We start from the raw sequence: 24,373 nt of genomic DNA on the forward strand, positions 1-24,373 counted from the left end.
CTTCTTTATTTGTCAATCCCTTCAATGCATGCCCTTTTGCAAGCGAAAACAAAGAACTTCATGCAATATGCAGTTCCATTGAACCAGGAAAGGGGACGGGCTCAGAAATCTTTGGTTTTTCATCTAGATGATATTACAGTTGGCACAATTTCTACTTAAGATAGAACAAGCAGAAAAACCACTATAGTTGATTTTCTGAAGTACCAAGTCAAAAAAAAAAAAAAAAGCCAGATGATTTTCTTCTCCAAAGTGATGAATAAACGTTGTCTTGTTGAGAATGGGATGGTGTCGATTCTGAAAGGAAATAGGTTTGATTGGTGTATGAAATGAAATGAATTTTCTTCCTTGAATCATACTTATTAAGATCTTCTGTTTATAGTTTCTTGTGAGCAGTTGATATTCTAAAAGCAAGACAATGAAAAGGTCCGCTTATGCCGCCAGCATTAGTAGCTGTATATGGTCTCGATATGGTAAAAGCAGCGAATCTTCATCGCCGTTCTTGCAGAGCACCAATTAATGATGGATCAGAATCCTGGATAACCCAACTAAAAAATGGACAAACCTTTCAGAGCACGAGAGAGAGACCTAATCTGATTTCTGGAGTCTTGTCAAGGGCTTTGGGTTCAAATTCACCAGAAATTGTAAAGTATGACTTGGGTTTGATTTTATGATGGAGGACAGTAACCAGCTTCCCATGACTATCAAACCTCGCCTTAATCGTAGTTAGGTCATCCATAATCCATGATGCTCCAACTGCAAAAGCGTTCTCCTTTCTTGATAACGTCCGGCCGATCACTGCTACTGCTGCGACTTTCCTCTCATGATCAAAATAATGGATATAAGATGCCCTTAGAGAATCACCCTTGTTCTCCCTGAAAAGTTCCAAAGAAGAGTGAGTTGTTTTAAGTCTCTTCCTTCACAACTGACTGTTGAGGAAACAAAGCATAATACTGAAGCCATAAGCATGCAGTCACAAAATTAGCAGGTGTTTATCTACAATATGTAGGGAGTTTAACTAGGAATGTCCATTCATGTTTTTCATAAGTGCAGGTAAATTAACTTACAATATAATTGACCCCTCACAATTCAGGCTTGTCATGCTAATGCCTGCGTCGAACATGAGAAATTGTCTAGAGCTAGTATTGTATATTGTTTCCATACCAAATGCAAGGTGTGCAGTACCAACTGTTGCAGAAAGCTGAATTAGAGGGGAGCGAAGCAAAGGGAGTGTCATGGCTAAAGCAGCTCGTTTGTGGAAGTATTGAACCTCATGCAGAATTTGAAACTGCACACGCAATGAACCAGAAGAGAAGACGACTAAATTTCTCACTGAAAATGCGTTTGAACAATATGAGATTAGCAAAGAGGGCTTGATTAAATTGATTAAAGACAAAAGGAGAAAGTATAAAATGCAGATTGTTTGTTGGGATCTGAGGTTTATCTTATTTCTACCATAATTGAAGGAATTGCAGACTGTAAGCTGCATATCATGTTAAGAATAGCTTCATTTGAATTGCAAGATTTTGAGATTAGATCATGGTTTAACAAGTGACCAGAGATGTTTCAATGCTCTTATCATCTTCTATGGTTCTCATAAAAATGTGAACTCGTGATTAGTCATTTATCTGCAGGTTTTCATTTATCTTGATTGAATCTGAGTAACCTTAACATGAGAACCAAACTCTAGGTAAAGCCCAAAAACTGTCCTTACCTCTCTAGAGTTGTAATCTGGAAATTTCACCAAAACTGTGTTCTTCATGAATGGCCATGTTCTGCTCATTGTGAGAGTTGTTGAAATCTGCCATTATGCAAAAGACATCAGATAGGTAATGCATAATATAAAGCATAAAAGAACAGCTAGCTGAGTACCAATCCACAAACTCACCGGTAATTCCGGATTAACATCCACCTTAATAGTAGCATGAGTATCCTCAAGATTGTATTCTGCTGTAACACCTGCTTTCGATAGTTTCTTGCGTCTGGCAGCATACGGGGTAAGAGTCTGAAGAAATGCGAACATATTCAACTTTTCATCAACAACATTACAAGGATTAAAATCATAGCGTGCCATCTAGAATAACAAGTGATTTCTTTCTTTCTTTCTGACAGTTTGAAAAAATGTAAAGGATTTGATAATAAAAAATTAAAAAAAAAAAAAACACAGAGCAAAGAAATTGAATATTGTTACTATGGTGGCAAACTACGCTTAAGACAATCCACAACATACCAATCCAATATCACTACTGGTCGAGATGTTAAAAGACTGATTAATTTTGTAGCGTAGGAGGTCTGCAAAAAAATAAAACAAATCATTAAGAAGTTTGCAGAAAAAGTACCCTTAAAGTCTCTACTTGCACAGAATTCATAGAACGAAGAATAAAAAAATGGTTGGACGTAACAGAACCCTGCAAGACAAAGGGATGATATGTTCAAGAGAAGAAACAGATAAAGAAACTTTTTTGTTCGTTGCTTCTTGATTCAACATGCAGCTCCATTGGAGATTTTCAAGAAAGGAGAAACACACAGAAAATCTTTGTTTAAAGTTGGCACTGAATATCTTTAATCAGAATGCAAACGAGTTTGACTTGAGAGAAAACAAGATACAGATCAAGAAAGCTTGCAAACAAGATGATGCATGAGATTAAAAAGTACCATATGCAAGCTTTCCAAAGTCAGAGAAGAGTCTAGGACCTCCGGTTTCTTTGCTTCTTGCGCTTTCTTGATGATCAGAGCTGTTCATTTTATGTTTCGGTTTAGAGTGAAGGTAAGAGAATGAAGAAGGATTCTCTATGAACTTCTCGCTAAACAAGAAGTTCCTCGAGAAACAAATGTAACTAAAGTTTTGGTCAAAAAAGAAAAAAAGAATGTTGCATTAGTTTGAATATTTATTACTTTATACCCAAAGAAATTATTTTTTTAAAATAAAACTTCCTAAAATGTTCAAGAAATAAATAAAAAATATATTAAAATCTTTAACAACAGTCAGCCATTAAATGTGAAGGTGTCTTGCATTGAGAAAGCGACCGCTTCGTCAGTTCCTTTCACCCTCCTCTTTTTTGTGCATCAGGTAGATTCGGGAATCGTTTTATTGTTTCTTTTTCTGGAAATAATATGCTATCACATTGCAATGTGACTACTTCATGTTTAGAGCAACTACATATCACCCAAGTTTCTGTAGGATATTAAAAATTTTATTTCTCTGTTGAATTAGAAAGCTTCAACCGTCAGGCTCCCTGCTTGTATTGTGAAGAAGTAGCTTGTGTGTCTCTGTGTGTGTTAAAAATACGATTACTTGACAAGGCAAACTGACTGCTCAAGTGAATCAAGGTTTAGGTAAATGGTCATAGGGACTTTTCAGCTCTTGGATTTCTAAACAAAAGACAATGGAAAGGCTAGTTTTAGCCTCCATTACCAGTAACTATATATCTTCTGCGCATGATAAAAGCAGTGTATCTTTGTTTGACTTTCTTTCAAAGCCCCAGCAGAAGGTAATGAAAGGTCAGAATTCCATCATCTGGACACACAGCTGAGAAATGGATAAACCTTTCAGAGCACGAGAGAGAGAGAGAGATCAAATTTGATGACAGGAATGCTGTCAAGGGCTTTGGGGTCAAACTCACTAGAAATTGTTACGTATCTCCTGGGCTTGATTTAATGCTGCAGGTGAGTAGCCAGCTTCCCACGACTGTCAAACCTTGCCTTAATCATCATTAGATCATCCATGATCCATGATCCTCCAACTTACAAATGATAGATAATAGTAAAGTAACAGAAACATCAACCTTAACAGAAGCATGAATGTCCTCGTGATTTTATTCTGCTGCAACACCTGCTATTAAGCCTAGCGCTTTCTTGCCAGCATCTGAAGCATCAGTCTGAAAAATGAAAGCCATTCATTTCTCATCAATACATGGCATTACATGGAAGGATTAATCATAATGTGGGAGTGGTATGTCAAATTTCATCTTAGAATATATAACAAGAAATTCTTTCTTTTCTAGTAGAGAATCTGAGACAAACAGTAGGAAAAAGAAAAAAGGCATCAGAAAAAATTGAATTCTATTACTTTTGTGGTAAACTAGAGTAAGGGGAGATTATTACAACATATCAATCCAGTACCATTAATAGTTGAGATGCTGAAGTAGAGATTAATTTTGTAGCTTAGAATGTCTACAAAAGTTGAAAAATAACAAACCATTACTATAGAGTATTTAAATGAAATTTGATAGAGATCCCATTATCAAGATCGGTGAGCAGCAAAGAAGTCAAGTACATTGTACTCGTTGAGAGTTTCTCGAATAAAGCGTTGAAAAAGTGAAAGAAAGTAAAGAAAAAGCCCCGGCAAGACAAAGGGGTGACTCTGTTGCAAGCAACACTATAATAGAACCAACCTGCATATAATCCTATTCTCTCCAGAACCAAGTATGGACCTTTGATGCCAATTTTTGGGAAATTATGTGTGCTATAGTTTTTTGTTGATATGGTTGCAATTTGAGATAGACAAGGTCTCCTATTTCAAATATTCTTTCACTCCTCTTTTTGTTTGCCATGCGAACTATCCTGTGCTCAGCAGATTGTAAATTGTCCCTCATTGTCCTTGGCATTTCTTCTCTAGGAGTCAAGTAATTATCAACAACCTCCACCATAGAATCTTTAGGGAAATAGGGTATATGAATAGGTGGAGTGAGCCCATATAATACCTCATAGGAGTAGCTTTAGTCGAGGTATAAAAATTGGTGTTATACCACCACTCAATTAGAGATAACCATTTGATCCAGTTTGTTGGCGATTCATCTGTCATGCATCATAAATAATTCTCTAGGTAGTTGTTAACTATCTCAGTTTGTCTATAAGATAGTTGCACCCACTAGTTCTTCTAATAATTCATCAATAAAAAATATATGATATTTGTTTTTTATTGTAAGTTTATTTAGTACCTTGTAATCCACACAAAGTCTCCAATGAGTTGTCTTTCTTCTTCACTAAAACAACTAGGGAAGCAAAAGGCTCGTGACTTGGCTATATAAACCTAGATTTTAATATTTCAGAGACCATCTTCTCTACCATATCTTTATAGAGTTCAAAGTGTATATAAGATATCATATATCAGACTTATAGGTTGAGCTCTATTATTCACAGAAATTGAATGATCTTGTAGCCTTGATGGTGGCAAGCCTCTAGATTATCTAAATAGGTCCTGATATTTTTCTAGTAGTAGTTCCAGAGCAGGGTTCCCATTTATGTTAGGTGAGAGGGTAGAAGACATCAAATGCAACTCACCATCCACTTCTAAAATTAGCTTTAGACTGTATAAGTTGACCTCTGCTATCTGAGTAGAATTGTCCATTAGATTATTGAACTATTCAAATATGATAGTTTGTAACTTGATAAGACTATCCCCTCTAATCATCACTTCTTGCCCTTTCCAATTAAAAGACATACACATCTCATTATAATATGATACAATATCTCCTAAAATTGCCAACCATTGTATACTTAATACCATGTCTTAACTATTCGGTTCAATAATGAATACATAAGCTATGAAAATGTTCCCAATTCTTACAAACAGTTGTAAACAACATTGTTTCCTAATTAGTTGCCTCCATTACTAATGGCTTGATTGTTGTAAGGTCACATTGCAACTTAATGGCTATGTTGGAGTCAATGAAGTTATAAGTACTTCCTGAGTCCACCATAATAAAAATCGGGTGTTTATCCACCTTATTAGTGATCATGAGAGTGTGGAAACCAATAACTCCTTCCAATGCATTGATTGATATAATAGGGGTCACTTTTTCAGGGTTAGGTTTTTTCTTAACAATATTATGACCATCCTCTACCTCCTTACCATCATCATCCACTATATATAAGGAATATAATTTTTTATTTTTACATTTATGGTCTAGCACAAACCTTTCATCACACCAAAAACATAATCCATTGGCTTTCCTCTCATCTAACTCTTTATTCCTTATAGACTTAGTGGGTCTCATAGTAGGTTTGCATTGGAAATGTGGATTAGGAGTGGGTAATAGGTTGTTTTGTGGCTGTTTAAGATTGCTAGTGTTCAATGTGGGTGAGATTTTGTAAGGTGTTTGATTATTGCTAGGTTTAGATTAAGTTGTTTGACTGGTGTTTAATAAGACAAATTTGTTGTAGTTCTGGTGGGATCTTTTATAGGCTAGAGTGTTGTCTTGTAAACGTGTCATGTTATAGGCTTGATTTAAGGCTTTAGGTTCGAACATCTTAACTAAGTTCTTGATTTCCACTCTCAATCCTCCTGAGAAAAATACCAAGGCTTGGTTATCACTGATTTTAGCATTGTTCCATAGTATGTCAAAGTCCTTAATGTAACTTTTCAAATCTTCAATTTGTCTAAGGCCCCGTTTGTTTGCTAGAAAGTTGTTTCCTTTTGGAAAGTTAATTCCGGGAAAGTGAATTATTTTTCGATGTTTGGTAGTGTAATAGAAAATAAGTTGGAAAACACTTTCCAGTGTTTGGTTATGTCATGGAAAATGAGTTAGAAAATAACTTATTAATGTTTTATTTTTTTCAAGTTTGTTAAAATAATGAGGAACAAATCTTACAAATTAAAAAGTTGAATGAGAATGAAATTGAAAAAAAATATAGTTTCATAAATTATCTCAAATAAAATAAATAATAATCAAAATAATAGAGATCAAATCTAAAAAATAAAAAAAAATTGAAAGATGAAGAAATTAAAATAATAATAATTAACATTTCATAAATTATTTCAAATAAAACAAGTAACAATCAAAAGAATGAGAACCAAATTTGATAGATAAAAAATTTCAATTAAAAAATAAAAAGGGAAAAGCAAATAATAATTATAAAAATGAGGACCAAAATTAATATAAAAATTAAATTATAATGGATGAAATTGAAAAATAAATATTCAAATATATATATATATATATATATATATATATATATCAATCAAAAGTTTGAGGATCAAATTTGATATAATCAGCAAATAATATGATATTTTTAAATTTTTCACAACTTCCGGAAAGTGTTTTCCGCCCAAAATAAAAGGAAAACACTTTCCTGAAAACCAAACTAAATTTTTCTTTAACTGGAAGGTGTTTTCCGTTGACCAACTTTCCTAATAGCAAACAAACACAGGAAAGTTTGGAAACTGGTTTTCTGGAAATCACTTTCCAAAAAACAAACGTAGCCTAAAATCCTTAAGCTCTTCTAGTGGATCTTTCTCACTTCTAAACCGATTACATATTGCGTTTACATATTCATACTAAGTCACCTCTTGATCACCTTTTTTTTTCATGAAGTTTTAGTGTCAAAACAAGGTTATTACACGTCTAGATAATAGAAAACTAACTTAAATTTTTTAGAGAACTTGTGGCAAAATCTTATTAGCTGAATGCTTAATAGTGACTCTTGGTGTTAGGCTCATTAGGAGTATGTTGCAACTTCTATAAAAGAGAGTTTTGCTGGTGAGGTAACCCACTAATAAATTCTTTGAGCTTCTCGGACTCAGCTTCATGAACAAACTTGATAACTTTTAATAATTTCATAACTTGATGATTGTTTCTTGTTCATAGCTTCCAATGATTCCTCCAACCTCATGAGATCTTGAGACATAATGTCAGGAGTCATAGCTTGTGTTTGAAGATTAGTGGCTCTGCACCACTTGTTGCAAGCAGCGCTATATTAGAACCAATTTGAATATAGTTCAGAAGTACTCCCAAAATGAAAGTTGTATTTGGTAGTGTCCTGCAATGGTGGTTGTACTGAAATCATGTAAAAGAAGGAGAAGAAGGAGGGAGAGGGAGAGGGAGAGGGAGAGAAAAGGGGATTGCTCTGATTAATTTATCATTAATTCTTTCATCATTTCATAATCATGCATTCTGTTGCAATTTGTTGCATTTATAACATCTTAGCATTCTAGTAGAAAGAAAGAAAATCAGCCTTCTTTCCACACACGTGGCATTACTAAAAAACCGAAACATTAAACATAACGCCGCGTAGTAAGTGAGTGAGGTGCACCGTTTTACTAAGGCTAAACGATGCGTTTTTAGACAAAACGATTCGTTGTTATTTAGCAGAGAATAATAACGTTTGTCTTCTTCTTCACTTCCACAATTTCACTACATTTCCCTCTTCGAGAATAATAACTTTTTGACCTTTGTTTTTCAAGAACAGAAGATTCCACGTTCATTTCAAGTACAAATGATGAAGAACTTCCATTGAAGCATTTTCAAGAAAGAGAAAAAACACAGAAATCTGTCTTGAAGTTGTCATTCAATCTCTTTCGTTAAGTATCAAACAAATGGAAAAGAATACACGGGAAATTCATTGCCATAAATATGACTTGAGAGAGAGAGAGAGAAAGATACTAATTAGGAAAGCAAAGAACAATATGGTATACAACCAGAAAGCTTGCAAATAGGAAGGATGAGAATCTAGATAAAACAAAAGACTTGAATTTTGTTAAAAAATACATGAAAGTATGTATTTTTTATCTTTTAAAAATTATTTTTGATATTAACATATTAAAATAATCTTAAAATATATATAAAAAAAAATTTTAAGAATTTTTTTTTTAATTTTTAACCACCCTGGAACAAAATTCCAAATGAAAGCTTACTTTCTTGCGGTTTCTTGATGTTAGAGCCACCCATATTTTTTATTTAGAGTTTTGTTAGTCGGAGGGGAAGGTTAGAGGCGGCAGAATGGAAGGTTTCGCTATAAAATTCTTGCAAGCCTAGAAGCTCCTCACTAAACAAATGTTTATACGATCACTTTGACACACGATCGTGCATTATGAAAGTTTGAGGTGAGCTAATAGGATACGCGGTAAATTAGATGTGTGCTTACCAAAAAGGAAAATAAAGAAGTTTTAATCTCTTGAGAGAGTAATGTTTGATTATTTTCAGTTGAAATATTGGCTTTTATTATATAAAAAAAAAATATTGAAAGAAGGAACATTGACGTCAAGGTTCGACACTTTCAAGGTTTGTTTTAAGCTTGTGTTGCTGTAACACTGAGTTCTGGTGAAAAAAAATCCTGGTTGTCTGCAGACACCTTGAAGAGTCTACAGTTTGTTTGTACTTTTGGAACGATCTGACTTGATGAATTGCATAATCAAGTAACTAAAGCAGTGACTTGCATCCGAAAGCATTGACAAATGACCCGTCAAACGACACAAAAAAAAGATACTTCATAGTTCAGACTGACAGCTGAAGTGATTCTGTATGTGGATACATGATCGGTGGAACTAATCAGCAATTAAGTATGTTTTGAATGGGGTGATTAAGTGATAAAAACAGTATATCTTTAGTTCATTCTTACAGAGAACCATGAGAAGGTAACGATGGATCATAGTTGTATCAATTTTGGGAACCATTCAGAGCACAAGAGAAAAGGCTAATCCAATTCCAGGAATCTTGTTAAGGGATTTGGTGTCAAATTCACTAGCAATTGTTAAGCATGACTTTGATTTGATTCCATATTGCAGAAGCATCATAATCTTTCCACGATCATCAACCCTTGCCTTAACTGTAGTTATATTGTCCACAATCCATGATCCTCCAACTGTCAAAGCATTCTCCTTTTTCGAAAACCTATGAGAGATCACTGCCGCAGCTGCAACCTTTTTCTTGTGATCGAAGTAATGGATGTATGATGCCCTTAGGAAGTCACCCTTGTTTCCCCTGAATAGTTTAGAGAACAGATTGTCTTAAAATCACCTCCAATACATGGCGGGAAGGAATGCATAATGATGAATGACAGCAGCCACAAGCAGTAATCATGCTGATTATTAGCATTGTTTATCTTACCATGTGCTGTGAGTTTAACTAGGAATTTTGTTGTCATAATTTTCACCAATGCAGGTAAAATGACTTACATAGTAATTGACGCATCATAATTCGGCTTGGTCATGCTAAAGCCTGCATCAATCTCACGAAATTGCCTAGAAGCAATCTCATACTTTGTCTGTATACCAAATGCAAGGCTTGAAGTACCCACAGATGCAGAAAGCTGAATTTTAGGGGTGTGGTGCAAAGAAAAAGACGTGGCTAAAGCAGCATATTTGTGGAAGTATTGAGCTTGTAGCTGAAATAGAAACAAGAAAGTATAGTTTTGTTTTTGTGGTAATAAGGAAGATTTATTTTGCAAATGCATTCAATCAAAAAAGAAATTAACATAAAGAAAAAACTTTGGTTGAGCATTGAAAACATAAAAGGAACTAAAAATCATTTTGTTGTATTTTACCTTTTTACTATCATCTTAATTGCTGATATTCCAGGTTGTCTCTGCATTTGGGGATAAAGTTGATCCATCCCAAATGCAAGATCTTGATAGATATTATATCCTAAATGAAGTATAAATGTTATCATCCTCTTATTTGTGTTCTGAAACTTGCCTATAAATTAGTTCTGAGTTAGCCATTTAACTGCATAGCCTATTTTCTTGGGCAAAACAGGAGGTAAAGCATGAATTATTTGTTTAATTGGCATTAATGATCTCAACATAGAACAATCCATGCATGGAAACTAGGCAACCTACAATCAGGGAGAGGGGGAGGTGGGGATCATATTGTATTTAAAATGATAAAAACTTAACAGGAGAACCTTACTTAAGTATAGAACGAAACAGTCCATACCTTGCTGGAATCGTATTTTGGCAATTTCAGTGAAGCAGAAGTATTCAGGGATGGAAGGAACTTTCTGCTTAATGTTAGAGTTGTTGAAATCTGCCATGATTACAGAGGACATCATCAGATGCTTAAGTTTGAAGCTTACAAGTAACAGTTGACAACCTAGTAAATGTTCTCACAGGGTTTTATTTAAAATGATAAAAACTTTACAGGAGAACCTTACTTAAGTATAGAACGAAACAGTCCATACCGTGCTATAATCGTATTTTGGCAATTTCAATGAAGCAGAAATATTCAGGGATGGAAGGAACTTTCTGCTTAATGTTAGAGTTGTTGAAATCTGCCATGATTACAAAGGACATCATCAGATGTTTAAGTTTGAAGCATACAAGTAACAGCTGACAACCTAGTAAATGTTCTCACAGGGTTTTATTTTCCACTCAAAACGGAAAAATCTACTCACTGGTGATTTTGAATCAACTATGACATTAATGGTAGCATCCTTGTATTTGTATTGTGCTGCAACACTTGCAGTTGAGAGCTGTCCGCGTTTGACAGCACGTGAAGTAAGTTTCTGACGAATGCAACACGACCAATTTAGGGCTCGATAACATTACCGGATTAGGATCAAAATGACAGAAAATATATGCCAAGTTTCACACGAAATAAGAATGGAGTTCTTTCCTTTTCTTTTAGCCATTGAGAAAGAATGAAAAAAATCTGATAAAAAGAGAAACAGCAGGACTCTGCTGTAGCAAAATTCAATAAAGGAAATCTCACAGCATACCGCCCCTGTAGTACTACATGTGGAGATGCTAAATTTATGATCCTTACTGTAGCCTGCTTCTACCAAGTCTGCATGGAAAATGCATCAAAAATTTGTAAAAGAATAGAATAGTTTTCAATAGAAAACTGACATCAGCCCCCAGTACCAAGAAATCAGATTAAATCAGAAAGCAAGAAATCATCCTTGTAGAGAGTTTCTTGAATTAAGTGAAAGTGACAAAGGAAAGTTGCATGATTCTTGGTCAACTGACCTCGAGTTGTGAGAGAGAAAAAAAGCAATCAAGCAGAAAAAACAGCACAGGGCAGCATCCAAAATTAACAAGAGGCATAAGATTAAATAAACCTAGTGGTTTCTTGCCGAAGTTGGAGAAAAGTAGAGGGGCTTGAGGTACTTTGCTGGTTTTGCTGCTGCCGGCGCTTCTTTTTCTTTGTTTCCTATGTTTCGAGTTGCTCATCTTTGTATGCAGTGAATGCTAAGGAGTCGCTGAGGGAGTCAATGAGGTGCATATTTTATATGCATGATTCATACTATAAAAACACCATCTCAATATTAAAATATTTAATTCCACTAATTTCTTTTTTAATTCTTTTTTCGTAATACCTGCAATACCATGTTTTATTCCTTTCACTTTTCTAAAATTAGCCTCCATTAAATATCCTCTTACAATTTCAATGAATTCTAATTATCAATAGCAGGGGTGCGTCTTCTAAACGGAATGCCTCTAATAGCTCTGCTCTCCTCCGCTTGCTTCAAAAGCGCAGAAAACCCCACTGCACAAAGAGGGAAAAGACACGACGAAAGAGGATCATCCTGCCGATGCCACCGTGTGGGCCGAAAGAAACCGTGTTCCTTGCCATTAAAAGCACCGCATATGGCACTGTATACCACTGGCCTCATTTTTGCTTGCTGTATGAAATCGGAGAGATGAGGAGGCGGAAGAGTATATATAAGCCCAATGAGCCTATCAACGACTTTATAGAGCCCAGTTTAAAATATATCGACCCATTTGTTAGCCCAGGCCCATTCCGACTATTTAACTAGATCGTTTTAAATATTAAAAAAAACAAAATCAAGAGAGAATCCGAAAACAGAACGGATTTTTCCATGGCTAAAATTACAAATCCACAGGGACTTTCCCCCTTTCTATACACTAACACGCACTAACAAACTAAGTACAAATTAACTGAATTAAAAAAAAAAAAAAAAACAGGAATATAACACTCATCACAATTAAACGTCAGATTTTTTTTTCATTATCAGTCAGATCTCTCTCCCTCCCTTAAGCCATTTAACAAATTCGAGCTCCCTCGTTAAAATCCCCAGCTCTCTGCAATGGTGGTCTGCAAATGTCGTAAGGTACACTCTCTCTCTCTCTCTCTCTCTCTTTCATTGAATTGTTTCTGATTAGTCGATTGATCGATCGAGATTTGTATTTAGATCTGTAACTCACATCAATCGCTTAATTTTGGAATCAAATTTCTGATCTAGAGTATATGATTTTGCGCTTCGTTATTTCTTAGGCGTTTTTTATTGATAGAATTAAATTGAGGATTTTTTTTTTTTTGGTGTTTCAGGCTACCAAGTTATATTGTTTCGTGCACAAAGTTCCCGTTTGTGGGGAATGTATCTGCTTTCCAGAGCATCAAATCTGTGTGGTAATTATATCGGACTTTGTGATAAAAAAAACTTATTCCTGCATTACGGTTTCTACTTGATGACGAAGAAATATCTTAGTGTAACGAGACTGTTTTCACGAGAAAGGTTTTATTCTTTTATATCTTAGTCTGATATGATAACGAATAAGGAGATAGAAGGCGAAGAAAGGGTGTGAAGAAGTAAAAGTTATTGGAGTTCAGCAGGCAGTACTAGCTAAAAGAGAGGAACTATAGGAGAGATGATGCGATTAGGGCAGAAGAGGAATCATTGTTGGCAGCTACCAAAGTGAATGCCTACCCAGTACCCATTCATTAAGCATGAAATTATGGATGAGATGACAAATCGTCCATCCAAAAAGAAAAAAGAATAAAGAATAAAAGAGCTATAAAATATCAACGTGTCTTCTGAAACTTTTGGCATCAATTTCTTGGTTGAAAACTGTCTGAGGTTTGGTTTTATTAGAATTAGATGTTTTTGATTGGTTAAAGTCAAAAACATATCATGAAATCAACTTTTTTCAGGACTATAGATGTGTGCCTGTTTGTATTTGCATATATAATTTAAAAAGAAAAATTCTGTAAAGCTCACTGTACGGCTTACTGGCTTACACTATGCTAATGTTGTCACTGTTTTCAGGTTCGTACATACTCTGAATGGGTGATAGATGGAGAGTATGACTGGCCTCCAAAATGCTACTCCTGCCAAGCTGTGCTTGAAGAGGGGGATGGTCCTCAAACCACTCGATTGGGTTGCTTGCGTACGTGACATTGCTGATATAGTTACACTCTTAGTTGCAAAATTTTCTGAAACACACGATAATATTTTATTTATTTTGGTGTTATTGTAGATGTTATACACACAAATTGTTTGGTTTCACATATCAAAAGCTTTCCTCCACACACAGCACCAGCTGGATATGTGTGCCCTTCGTGTTCAACACCGGTAGAGCAATATCAATTCATCACCAGCATTTAATTACGTTTACAGTTTTTAAGCTATTGCTGTTTAAAAGTTCTTTGTAGCAGTGTTTTCTGTATGCCTTGGTTTATTTCCATATGGTGTTTTGTTGGTGCAGATATGGCCTCCCAAAAGTGTGAAAGACTCGGGATCCCGTTTTCATTCAAAGCTGAAAGAAGCTATAATGCAGGTAATGTTTTAGCTTGGTTTCTGGATTACTGTATTCCATCATTAATGCTTCAATAGTTACAACCTATCAGTTTCCTCTCCTTCTCCTTTTTTCTTTTTTCTTTTTCTTATGGTACTGCACTACTGCTTTACTTCATTAACTATCATATCATCTAACTACAGAACTTCATTTATGAATGTGACTTTTGTACGTTTTAGTTTTCATGTCAAATACTTGTTATTTATATATTATGTGACTGAACCCTCAGTTTTCTTCTACCTATTGGGTTTTTTTTTTGTTCAATGGCTTGTCTGGAATTATCCTCCTCTTTCCTTGCCACATTCTGCGAACTTATGACAGGGTAAAATGAAAAATACACACCATATGGTCTGGGTCATTTTCATGTGACAAAGGCTTAAATTTTGGTGGCTCAGTGTATTGTATTTTTTTTCATCAGCATTGACTTTAATGCTTTTAGTTTAGTAATAGCGTGGAAAAAATTAGAAGGCAAAGAATTTTATAGCATATTTTTTGCCTCGTTATCACTAAACTGATGAAGTTAAGGTCAATGTTAATGGAGCAAACAATATTACACTGAATGCCAAAATCTGAAACAGTCACCCAAATGCAAATAGCCCAAACCCAATGTACTTTCTTGCAAGTATCCTATGATATATGTGCTATTTGTTGATTTGTTTTCTGTAGCGAATGCATAAATGTGATCTAGATTAAATAGCTTGTTCTTATAAAAAGTTAAGATCCCTGGGGGTAAAGCAATACTAATAATGCAAAGGTAATCAGTTTGCAAATTTCCTTCCTTTTCTAGATAGTTTTAAGCCAACTTGACTTCTACGCTGTCTCTGTCTCACACAAACATGCATACCCACACACCACATGCACAGATGGAGGATTGTGATATACAGGTTCTGATGTGGTGGACTATAGTTAGAGGTTGCTGGTATGATGGCTGTCAGTTTAGTGTGTGTTTCTTATTGTGGTACAAAGTGTTTTCACTTGAAAATGCATCAAAATGATTTTTTTTTTCCAGATTTTGTTTTTCAGTTTTGATATCAGCACATGAAAACCATCGAAAAACACTAAAAAAAGCATTAATTTAATGCTTTTTCAAGCCAAATGCACTTTTAAAACACACCCAAACACAGTTTGAAACGCAAAAACAAACAACCTCTTGTATAGGTGCTGGATTGCTCATAGACTTTGCAATCAGACAGAATCCCCATATGAAAGATCTTTGCAGTTGTCTTGATATATGAACCATGTTTTTCTGCACTGCAGGAATAAAGGTTTTGGTTGAACATGGGTGCTGGTAGAAATCTCCTGTTTATTCCTGTATTCTCGTGTTTTATCTTTATCATGAGAGTTGTTATTTGGTTAGAAAAGGAAGCTTCACCTTTTGCATTTTAAAGGGGAAAAATTTGGCATCCATTTTCTGTTAAATCGTAACTATCTTAAGGATCCTTGAAACAGGGGCTGAAGTTATATGGTCTTCTTCCTTGTGTTAAGTAGGATTTTACTTACTTTTCTTTGCAAACATGCAGACGGGTTTGGAAAAGAACTTGTTTGGAAATCATCCAGTTTCATTGCTGGCACCACCTCCCACATTCACTTCAGATCCTTTGGTTGCCATTTCTTCATCATTCTCGGTGACAAAAGATGAAACTGGAACAGGGTCTTCTAAAATTTCAGTGTCGGATATTGTGGAGATTGATAGCCCCAATTCTGCAGGGAATTATATGAAAAACTCAAGTCCTGGCATTGTAAGAGTTTTTTTCTTCCTTCCCCCAGTTTTTTTCTCCCATTTAAAAAAAAATGTTTGCCAACTTCAATTTCTTGTATTGTTTTGTAATGCAAACCAGCCTGGTGCTGCAACACGGAAGGTTGGCGTACATGTTGAGCGGCAAAATTCTGAACTTTCATACTATGCAGATGATGAAGATGGGAATCATAAGAAGTACAGTCGAAGGGGTGAGTATAAATTTGCATACATGTGAAGTTCATTTCAAATCATATGATGAAACTTGCTGAGCTTTTTACGAAACCAATATTTGCGAACCTACCCTCACCTTTTATAATCTTATCCTATTCACCATTCATTTCCAATAGTTTGTTTATTCTGTGAGCAGTTCATTAGAAGTTCTTAAACTAGAAACACAGCCATACTCAGCGAATCCCGACTCTTTGTCTTTGATATGGTGATATCAATTTTTTTTTTAAATCAATTTTCTTCTCTAATTTTCTCTGGTTTCATACACCATCTGAGTTTCAACTCATTTCACCCAGGTTCATTTCGTCACAAGTTCCTCAGAGCTTTGCTTCCTTTCTGGTCCAGTGCATTACCAATTTTACCAGTTACCGCACCTCCACGTAAAGATGCATCAAATGCAGATGATCCCTCAGAAGGTCGTACAAGGCAAAAACGTTCAAGGACAGATCCAAGAAAAATCCTCCTCTTTATAGCAATCATGTAATTTCTGTGCTCCTTTTCTGGACCATCATATTATGTTTGGCTGACAGGATAACAAAATATTGTTGATTTGGTACTTGTGGAATGGCTATAATGGCCCCACATAAAGGCTTCCAAACTTGAACAGTGGTTTTTGTTTTCTGTATAGACAGTTTTTCTGTGGATTGATTTACTTCTAACTGAAAAAATGAACCCACACTTCAGAACAAGACACAAAAGACTATTTAATAAAGTGCAAGCGCCCTATAATAACTGTTTTCACTAATTCAAGCGTGGTGTGATCTCTTGCAGGGCTTGTATGGCAACTATGGGCATACTATATTACAGAATTGCACAACGGGGTTTTGGGGAGGAGCAGCAGTGATTTATGTAAGGTTGTGATGGAATAGGACAATGATACATTGTACCCTTAGATGCATGCCTGCTAGTCAATGGTGCTTCTGCTGCTTCTCGTTTTGTATGTCTGCTTTGATGCACGCCCCCGTTACTAGTGATTGAGTGAAATGTAAAAATTCTTTCTTGTCCACCTTTTCTGCCTTTTTTTTCTTTGGTTTATTCATAATTGAATTGGAGAATCAGGTTAAAGGATAGATGTTTTTTTTTAATTAAATTGGCCTGTTTTTGTAATTATACACTCCTATTTAGTTAATAAAACTTGGGGAAAATACCATTTGAAAGGTTCATGAGCTAGATCCTCCTTTTTAACCTGCCTAGTCGTCTTCTGGTCTTCCCGCAGGGCTGGTTGGATTTGGGAAGGAGCTCTGCTATTAACTCCAGGGGCAAGGAACATTGTCATTTTCATGTATGTTTTGCTGTCTAAAATAGCTTTTGAGTTAAAGCATGGGCACTAATTTATGTCAAGTTGCTACTAAGTTGCTTTTGTGCTCTTCAAAACAGCTTCCTGTTATTTGCCTAGGCAAAAACCTGATTAGACTCTACCCTGAAATTTCGGAGGCCCTATTTGTTTGGTAGAATTGAGGGTATTGATCTTTCCTTTAGTGCGTGACTTCTCTTCTGTCATGTAAATTCCTCTGCTTCCTACTGGAAGGTGGTGCATAATCTGATCCTTGTAAGAGGTGGAACCAAGAAGATCAGATTTAGGTGCTCCTCTGCATTGAACAGCTGATAGTCAACTTTATAGATATAAATATAATCCACATGACAGATAAAAATACAATTATACTAAAAAAAATCAAAATATTTTTTTTAAGTGTAGAAATGATAATATGTTAGATTAAATCTCACTCAAATTCATGAGTGAGTTCCTAATAATTTTATAAAAGATAAATGAAAAAATTATTAAATCTAATTTTCAATTAATCAAATTTTAAAATATAAAATTAAAAATAAAATTCAATTAAAAAATAAAAGAGTCAATTTATTTTAACCTGTCAAATATGGATCATAAGATTAAAATAACCCTATAAAAAGCAAATCGAAATAAATTATTAAACTCAATTAACAATTAATTCAATGTTGAAGGATGAAATTAAAAAAAGACATAAAACTACCCGAGTCAACTAAACAAATTCATGACACGAGTCATAAAATCAGAATAATTTCATTAAAAAACAAACCATGAAACTCAATTCCTAATCAACCCAATTTTAAAAGGGATTAAAAAAAACCAAATAAGAAAAAAAAATGACTCGAGTCAACCGAGGTTAATCTGTTAAACCCGGGTGAGGAGATTATGATAACTCCATAGAAACCAAATATATATATATATATATATATATATATATATATATATATATGAAGTCTAATTTTCATTTCAACTAATGTTGAAGGATGAAATTGAAAAAAAAATCAATTAAAAAAAAAACCTTAATCAACCAAGCTAACCTGTAAAACTCACAATCCTGGTCAAAAGATCATGATAACCCCATAAAAATTAATTATGATTATGAATCTCAATTCTTAATCAACCTAATATTAAAAAATGAAGTTGAGAAAAAAGATAACTCAAGTCAACATGACTAACTCACAAAACACTCAGTTATAAAATTAGAATATCTTCATAAAAAATAAAATTATAAAGTTAAATACTTGGATGATAAAATAAAAAAAAATAAATTAAAAAACAAATCTCATTTTTTTAAGAGTAAAGTGTGGAATGTCTTGGAATTTCACAGTTAATTGCTAATTTGAAAAAATCATGTTAAAATTCTTGTCGCATAAAGAATCGATATCGACAAAGTCAATTAAGAACGGCTTTCATTTCCGGGCGTCTGGAAGGAGGCAGCTAGCTATTACGGGTTTATAGTAGGGGTGTTCACGGTTCGGTTCGGTTCGGTTTAGACTCAAAAAACCAACCGAACCGAATTTCTGTATTTTTGATAAATATTAACCGGACCGGACCGGAAACCGGTTCAAACCAAACCGGTCCGGTTCGGTTAAATCCGGTTTTTTTTGGAAAAAACCGGGAAACCTAATCCCTTCTTATATGGATTTTTTTTTGGTTTTTTTTTTAAATTAGCTTAGCTTTACATTAAAATTCACAGCAACCTGATGTTCAATTAATTCACAGCAACCTGATGTTCGGTTAAAATCTGGACATGAATTAAATCAGATGCAAATTGACTGACTTTTAGTTTTAATATGCTTCCCAGAGTGATAAATCAATGCAAAATGCATGATCAAATTTAAACATCTCAAATTAAAAGTTTGTTCGCACTAGAAAAGTAAAAATTAACAAGCGAATACATTAGCAACCAGCAATAAATTATCATAAACATCCGGCATAGTTTGAAGAAAAAAACCCAGCAACACCAGCATCCAAAAATTCCAGCAATGGCAGCATCCAAAAATTCCAGCAACGATAATGCTATAAAAAAACACTAGCAAATTAGCAACATATTAGAGTTCAACTATTGAAAGAATTAAGTATGCAAAATGTTAAGGGGAATTAACAAGGTATTGCTGCTCATCCCTTCTCTTATTTTCTTGTTCTAGTTTTTATCATTGGTTTCTGTTTGAACTTCTGGTTTTGTTTTCTATACTATATTTTTGTCAGAAGAGGACTAAACTGTAGAATCTTGATTATGATTGGTAGCTTTAAGAACAAAGGAAAAACTCATAACATGGAAACGCAATCAAATTCGAACAGGAAACGTATATTTACATACATATTTATATATATGCAATCAAATTAATAATTTATATACATATTTTATCAAATTTGCAATCAAATTAATTAGAAGCAATACATACTTATTTTTTTTATCAACAATAAACAAAAGACAAATAATTTAGCATGAAACGTATATTTACATCTGCAAAAGGAAATGCAATTTGTAATATTATTAGGTTGTCTAATAGTATTGCACAATAGAAGTCATATAATACTTGCTGCTAGAGAACAAGATAAAATCACCTTAAACACTGCACTTCAACAACCCAAGCTCACAAATCTTAGATGATCTAAGATCCATGCCTGAAAAACAAAGAAACAAAAACAACCCACTTTACACAATTCATAAAACTAAAAAAAAAAATCAACAAAACTCATTATCTAAAAAAAACATCAACAAAACAGAACAAAGATATGAATTTAAGCTTAAAATCACAGGGGTAGCAGTAGGGACTAGCCATTACAGTCTCTCAACAATTAATCAATAGAATCTTACTATATCGCTATGACAGAAACAACAGAATCAACTAAAGCTTAACAACCCATGATATTTAATTATTTTTCAGGTTATCCAGACTAAAGCAACAGAAGCATGAAACGTATCAGTCAACAGAAGCAAGTATGCAACAGATTACTTGAAATCTAAAGCAATACATACGGAATAAAAGAAGTATACAACAGATTACTTGAAATCCAAAGCAACAAAATTTACCTTGTTGTCGTTTCTCTAATGAAGATGGTTTGTGCAGAAGTAAAGAGAGGAGAAAGATGGAGACAAACGCTGAAGCCTGCAAGATGGAAACAAAGATGAAGACGGTTTATGCAACGGATTACTTCTAAGAAATCTCGTTTTGTTCTGTTAGATGTTAGAACTTAGAATAGACTTTCAAACCCACTAGGCATGCACAATCAATTTACCTTGTTGTCGCCTGTCGTTGCTTAAATGAAGACGATTTCTGGGAAAGGAAGATTGAGAGGAAGATTTTCTCTGGGAAGTGGGAAGGAGGCGACTCTTTTGTGAGATGAGAATAAGATGCATAGGAGGGAGGCCGATTAGGTTAAGTTAGGCTAGAGAAGAGACAGATGCAAGGGGCAAGAGGTAGAAAGGATGAAGATTGAAGGAAGGAAGAATTTGGTCTGGTGTGGGTGGCGGTTTCAGAAGTAAAAATTGTAATGTCATTTTTAGTTTTAGGTTTACTGTGCTTACTGCTATTTATATACTAGGTCGTTTTTAACTTTAGTTTATGGGTGGCTGGTTCGGTTCACCGGTTTCGGTGGTAAAACCGAAACCGAACCGAACCGGAAAGATTTCTGGTTTTAGTAATCGGTTTAATCGGTTTTTTATTTCGGTTCGGTTTTCTCGGTTAATTTTCCATCGGTTTTTTTGGTTATTCGGTTTTTTTGAACACCCTAGTTTATAGTTTCAGTCAACTATGAGGCAATAGTTTATGGGTTGACCTTTTTACTCGGACAATAATAGTTTAAGCTTTAAAGGGTTGACTCGAGCACCAAATTGAATGTCACAAAGATCTTGAAGGATTCAAAAGCGGAGAACCACACAAGGAGAGTAGATTGAGCTGGAACGAGTCCACTACACATAAACTCACTCTGAAAGAGTTGGATCGTGCAGTTTGTCATTATATAGCTGTCTAATTAAACTTTAAATAATGTCCATCTGCCAAGGTCAAAGCATCCAGGTTCATGCTTAAATCTATATAGTAAAATTATAGTATTCTTTGCAAGTGTGTGATTTTACACCCTCCTATGTAAAATTGTTTTTTTAATAAGACACTGAAATAAAATGATGCAATAGTATTTTTAAAAAATTGAGAACAATTAAAAATACAAATTCAATGTACATTAATCAAATAAAATTAGTGTCACTTTTTCAACTCTAACGCGGCAAGCAGTACTTTCTGAATAATCACCATCACTTTCTTCTATAAAAAAATTGTTTTCCTAACTTGTAGTTGATGTGACCATTTTAATGGCCATCTCATTTACAGTCATGAGAAGTAATGGAGAGTTGGTGGCCATCTCATATCAATGCTTCTTCTTTCTTCAACTCCCTCAATTTCGATGCATCGATCGGGAAATTATGCCCTTTCCATCCATCCATTTATGTAGAAAGATCACAATAGAACACTGTTTTCGTTTCTTAAATACCATGGAATTCAATTTCTTATTACATGAGATATTCTTTTTTTTTTTTTTTTAGTTTAACGCGGGTGTCCGGGCCAGCTTGCGCGCACCTCGACTAATCCCACGGGCCTTGAAGTTAACGATCATGTAAGCCTCCAGTGGCCATCATATGAGCAACCACATGGCTCGAACCTGAGACCACAGAGGGAGTAAACCTCTTGATCCCAGACTCTTACCACTGGGCCACCACCTAGATGGTTGAGATATTCTATTTTTAATCCTTCATGATGGGACGATGACGAATGAAAATTATTATATTTGCGCGATTCTATAAAAATATGTTATTTTTTTATTAATCTTTTCAAGATTCATAGCTTCCAGATTATGAATCTCAGTATCAATAACTCATGACAAATAATTAGTCTTGGAGATATCAAAAGTGGTAAATTCAAGTTTCATTAGATTCGGTATTATATATCTATATATAAAAAAAGTTATTTATTAAATAAAATGATGAATATAAAAAGAAAAAAAAAACAAAATTTTAAGAATGTTATTTATTTAGTTCTCTAGAGATACTAGTTCTTTAGTAACTATATTTAATTTATTTAATTTTCAGGAATTTACAAAAAAATCTAAATCTTGATGAATAAAATATATTCCATAAAATATAAATATTAATGAAAAAAATAAAATATTAAAATTGATATAAACCATATAGAAGTTTATGCGTGTCAAGCTTTTAATATAAACTATAGTGATCAATGGTGGTACAATGACCAAAGATTAGTATTGTAGCAATGGCCGAGAAACAAAGAAAAAGATAAGTTTTTGTGTGCATATATACTTTATCTTTCTTTCTTTCTTATTATGAAAAAAAAAAAACAATAATGTGTTTTGTATAATAATATGTTAAAAATAAAAAACAAATAAAAACATAAATATTCAAAATAAATCTTAAAAGAGAAATTCATACTTTTATTATTATGAATTGTTTTCAAATAATCAGAATATAAAATAAATAATCTATTTATAAGAAAATAAAATAAAAACATTAAAAAATATTAGAAAACTCGAGTGTTATGAATATTCAAGAGTCTAAACTTAAGAATCATGAAAGTCCAAGAGACTCTAATGAATATTTAATATATATAATTATAGATTTTATAATATGAAGGGTATTGTACTCTTTAATGATATTTTCTTTTTTGGTGAGAATTTAAGAAAATGATTGACAAACAAAATTTTCATAATATAATTTTATATAAATTGATGTTTGAAGTGGTAAATGATTGGTTTGCATGAAAATAAATATAAAAATTGATCAACTTTTTATATAATAATAATAATAAAGATAGTATTTTCCTAATAAGAAAAATTAAGCTAATAGAATGTTGTTTCTTAATCAAGTCTCTAATTAGGTCCTGTAATTTGTTTTTACGTTTCAAAAGAAAAAATTTAAAAAATTTTTATTTTTTTATTTTTTTTAAATTAATATTTTTTAGTGTTTTCATATAATTTTAATGCGCGGACATCAAAAATAATTTTTAAAAAATAAAAAAAATCAATTTGATACATTTTCAAGTCTTTTGCTAATGATATTTGATAAATTAGAATTTCCATGAAGGAAATATTCAAAATACCCCTAGCCTACATTAATGATAAAAATGCCCATAAAACTTGAATAAAAATTAAAAAATCCTAAACTAAATACTAAAACAATAAAACGATCCTACAAAAATTTTGAAAAAAATATAAAAGTTCTGAAAAAAATGAAAAGTTGTTTAAGAACTCTTTGAATCTCATCCAAACTTAAATAGAAAAAATAAAAGAACGCAAAGGAATAAAAAAAATTAAAATATTAGGGCCTTTTTATCATTAATATGAGTTAAGAAAATCTGGGATATTTTATTTTTAAAAAATAGATTTAAAAATATCACTAAAAGGAAGGATATATATACTCGTGGACTTTAATAAATTAAACACATGGTTCTATTGGTTTGATTTTTCTTATTATAAATAATTGGAAGCTGCCCCCTACTATATAAAGCTATAGTATTATATATTTGTATAATATATATTTGCATGAAGACTTTGTTTGTAATTGTACAGTATTAATTATATATATTCAAAGAGTACAATATCTTCTATCAACAATATTCGTCTCTCCAATAGGATTCTTTTATATTCAAAGAGTACAAAGTGGCTCATCCGTGGAGGGCAACAATATCCGATAATTTCCCTCTAATTTAATGGGGAAGAAATTAACCAGCGAGGCTGAGATGATGAATTCGTGGTGGATGGGATTCTTTTATTTTCCTGCGGGGGCCGTGGACCAGTTCACCGGCCACCAAAAAGAAGCTGCATTTCTCGTCCTGAAAGGGTCGTGCAGGCCTGCC

The 24,373-nt window shown here is 33.7% G+C and overlaps 3 protein-coding genes and 1 long non-coding RNA gene across 6 annotated transcripts; 1 reads left to right on the forward strand and 3 right to left on the reverse strand.

Moving 5' to 3' along the window:
- Positions 1–109: 109 nt before the first annotated feature.
- LOC7478656 (mitochondrial outer membrane protein porin 2) lies at positions 110–2,872 on the reverse strand. Its single transcript, XM_024581525.2, has 6 exons — positions 2,653–2,872; positions 2,228–2,289; positions 1,886–2,002; positions 1,712–1,798; positions 1,065–1,285; positions 110–872 (listed from the first exon to the last, which is right to left on the reverse strand). Exons 1-6 carry the CDS (start codon positions 2,738–2,740, stop codon positions 566–568), a joined length of 882 nt encoding a protein of 293 aa, XP_024437293.1. The 5' UTR covers positions 2,741–2,872; the 3' UTR covers positions 110–565.
- A 6,314-nt stretch (positions 2,873–9,186) lies between these two features.
- Positions 9,187–11,939, reverse strand: LOC7465076 (mitochondrial outer membrane protein porin 2). Of its 2 annotated transcripts, XM_002298737.4 has the most exons (7): positions 11,775–11,939; positions 11,433–11,500; positions 11,109–11,219; positions 10,896–10,985; positions 10,652–10,741; positions 9,893–10,101; positions 9,187–9,698 (listed from the first exon to the last, which is right to left on the reverse strand). In XM_002298737.4, the coding sequence occupies exons 1-7, from the start codon at positions 11,884–11,886 to the stop codon at positions 9,392–9,394; spliced, it is 987 nt and encodes a 328-aa protein (XP_002298773.1). In that variant the 5' UTR covers positions 11,887–11,939; the 3' UTR covers positions 9,187–9,391. The 2 variants fall into 2 exon arrangements, with proteins under 2 accessions (XP_002298773.1, XP_024436918.1); XM_024581150.2 differs by lacking the exon at positions 10,896–10,985.
- A 578-nt stretch (positions 11,940–12,517) lies between these two features.
- LOC7465075 (uncharacterized) lies at positions 12,518–17,697 on the forward strand. Of its 2 annotated transcripts, XR_002981021.2 has the most exons (10): positions 12,518–12,788; positions 13,007–13,087; positions 13,725–13,845; positions 13,936–14,030; positions 14,164–14,235; positions 15,774–15,992; positions 16,092–16,200; positions 16,516–16,699; positions 16,991–17,204; positions 17,436–17,697. XR_002981021.2 is itself a non-coding variant. In XM_002300233.4 (9 exons), the coding sequence occupies exons 1-9, from the start codon at positions 12,765–12,767 to the stop codon at positions 17,061–17,063; spliced, it is 978 nt and encodes a 325-aa protein (XP_002300269.1). In that variant the 5' UTR covers positions 12,518–12,764; the 3' UTR covers positions 17,064–17,376. The 2 variants fall into 2 exon arrangements, 1 of the variants encoding a protein (XP_002300269.1); XM_002300233.4 differs by lacking the exon at positions 17,436–17,697 and having other exon boundaries at positions 16,991–17,376.
- Positions 17,698–19,262: 1,565 nt separating this feature from the next.
- Positions 19,263–21,016, reverse strand: LOC112327292 (uncharacterized). Its single transcript, XR_002981445.2, has 4 exons — positions 20,751–21,016; positions 20,545–20,620; positions 20,076–20,135; positions 19,263–19,526 (listed from the first exon to the last, which is right to left on the reverse strand). It is a non-coding gene; the product is annotated as an uncharacterized LOC112327292 (long non-coding RNA).
- Positions 21,017–24,373: the final 3,357 nt, after the last annotated feature.

The sequence above is a fragment of the Populus trichocarpa genome, chromosome 1 (assembly GCF_000002775.5).
Source record: "Populus trichocarpa isolate Nisqually-1 chromosome 1, P.trichocarpa_v4.1, whole genome shotgun sequence".
Classification (NCBI taxonomy): domain Eukaryota; kingdom Viridiplantae; phylum Streptophyta; class Magnoliopsida; order Malpighiales; family Salicaceae; genus Populus; species Populus trichocarpa.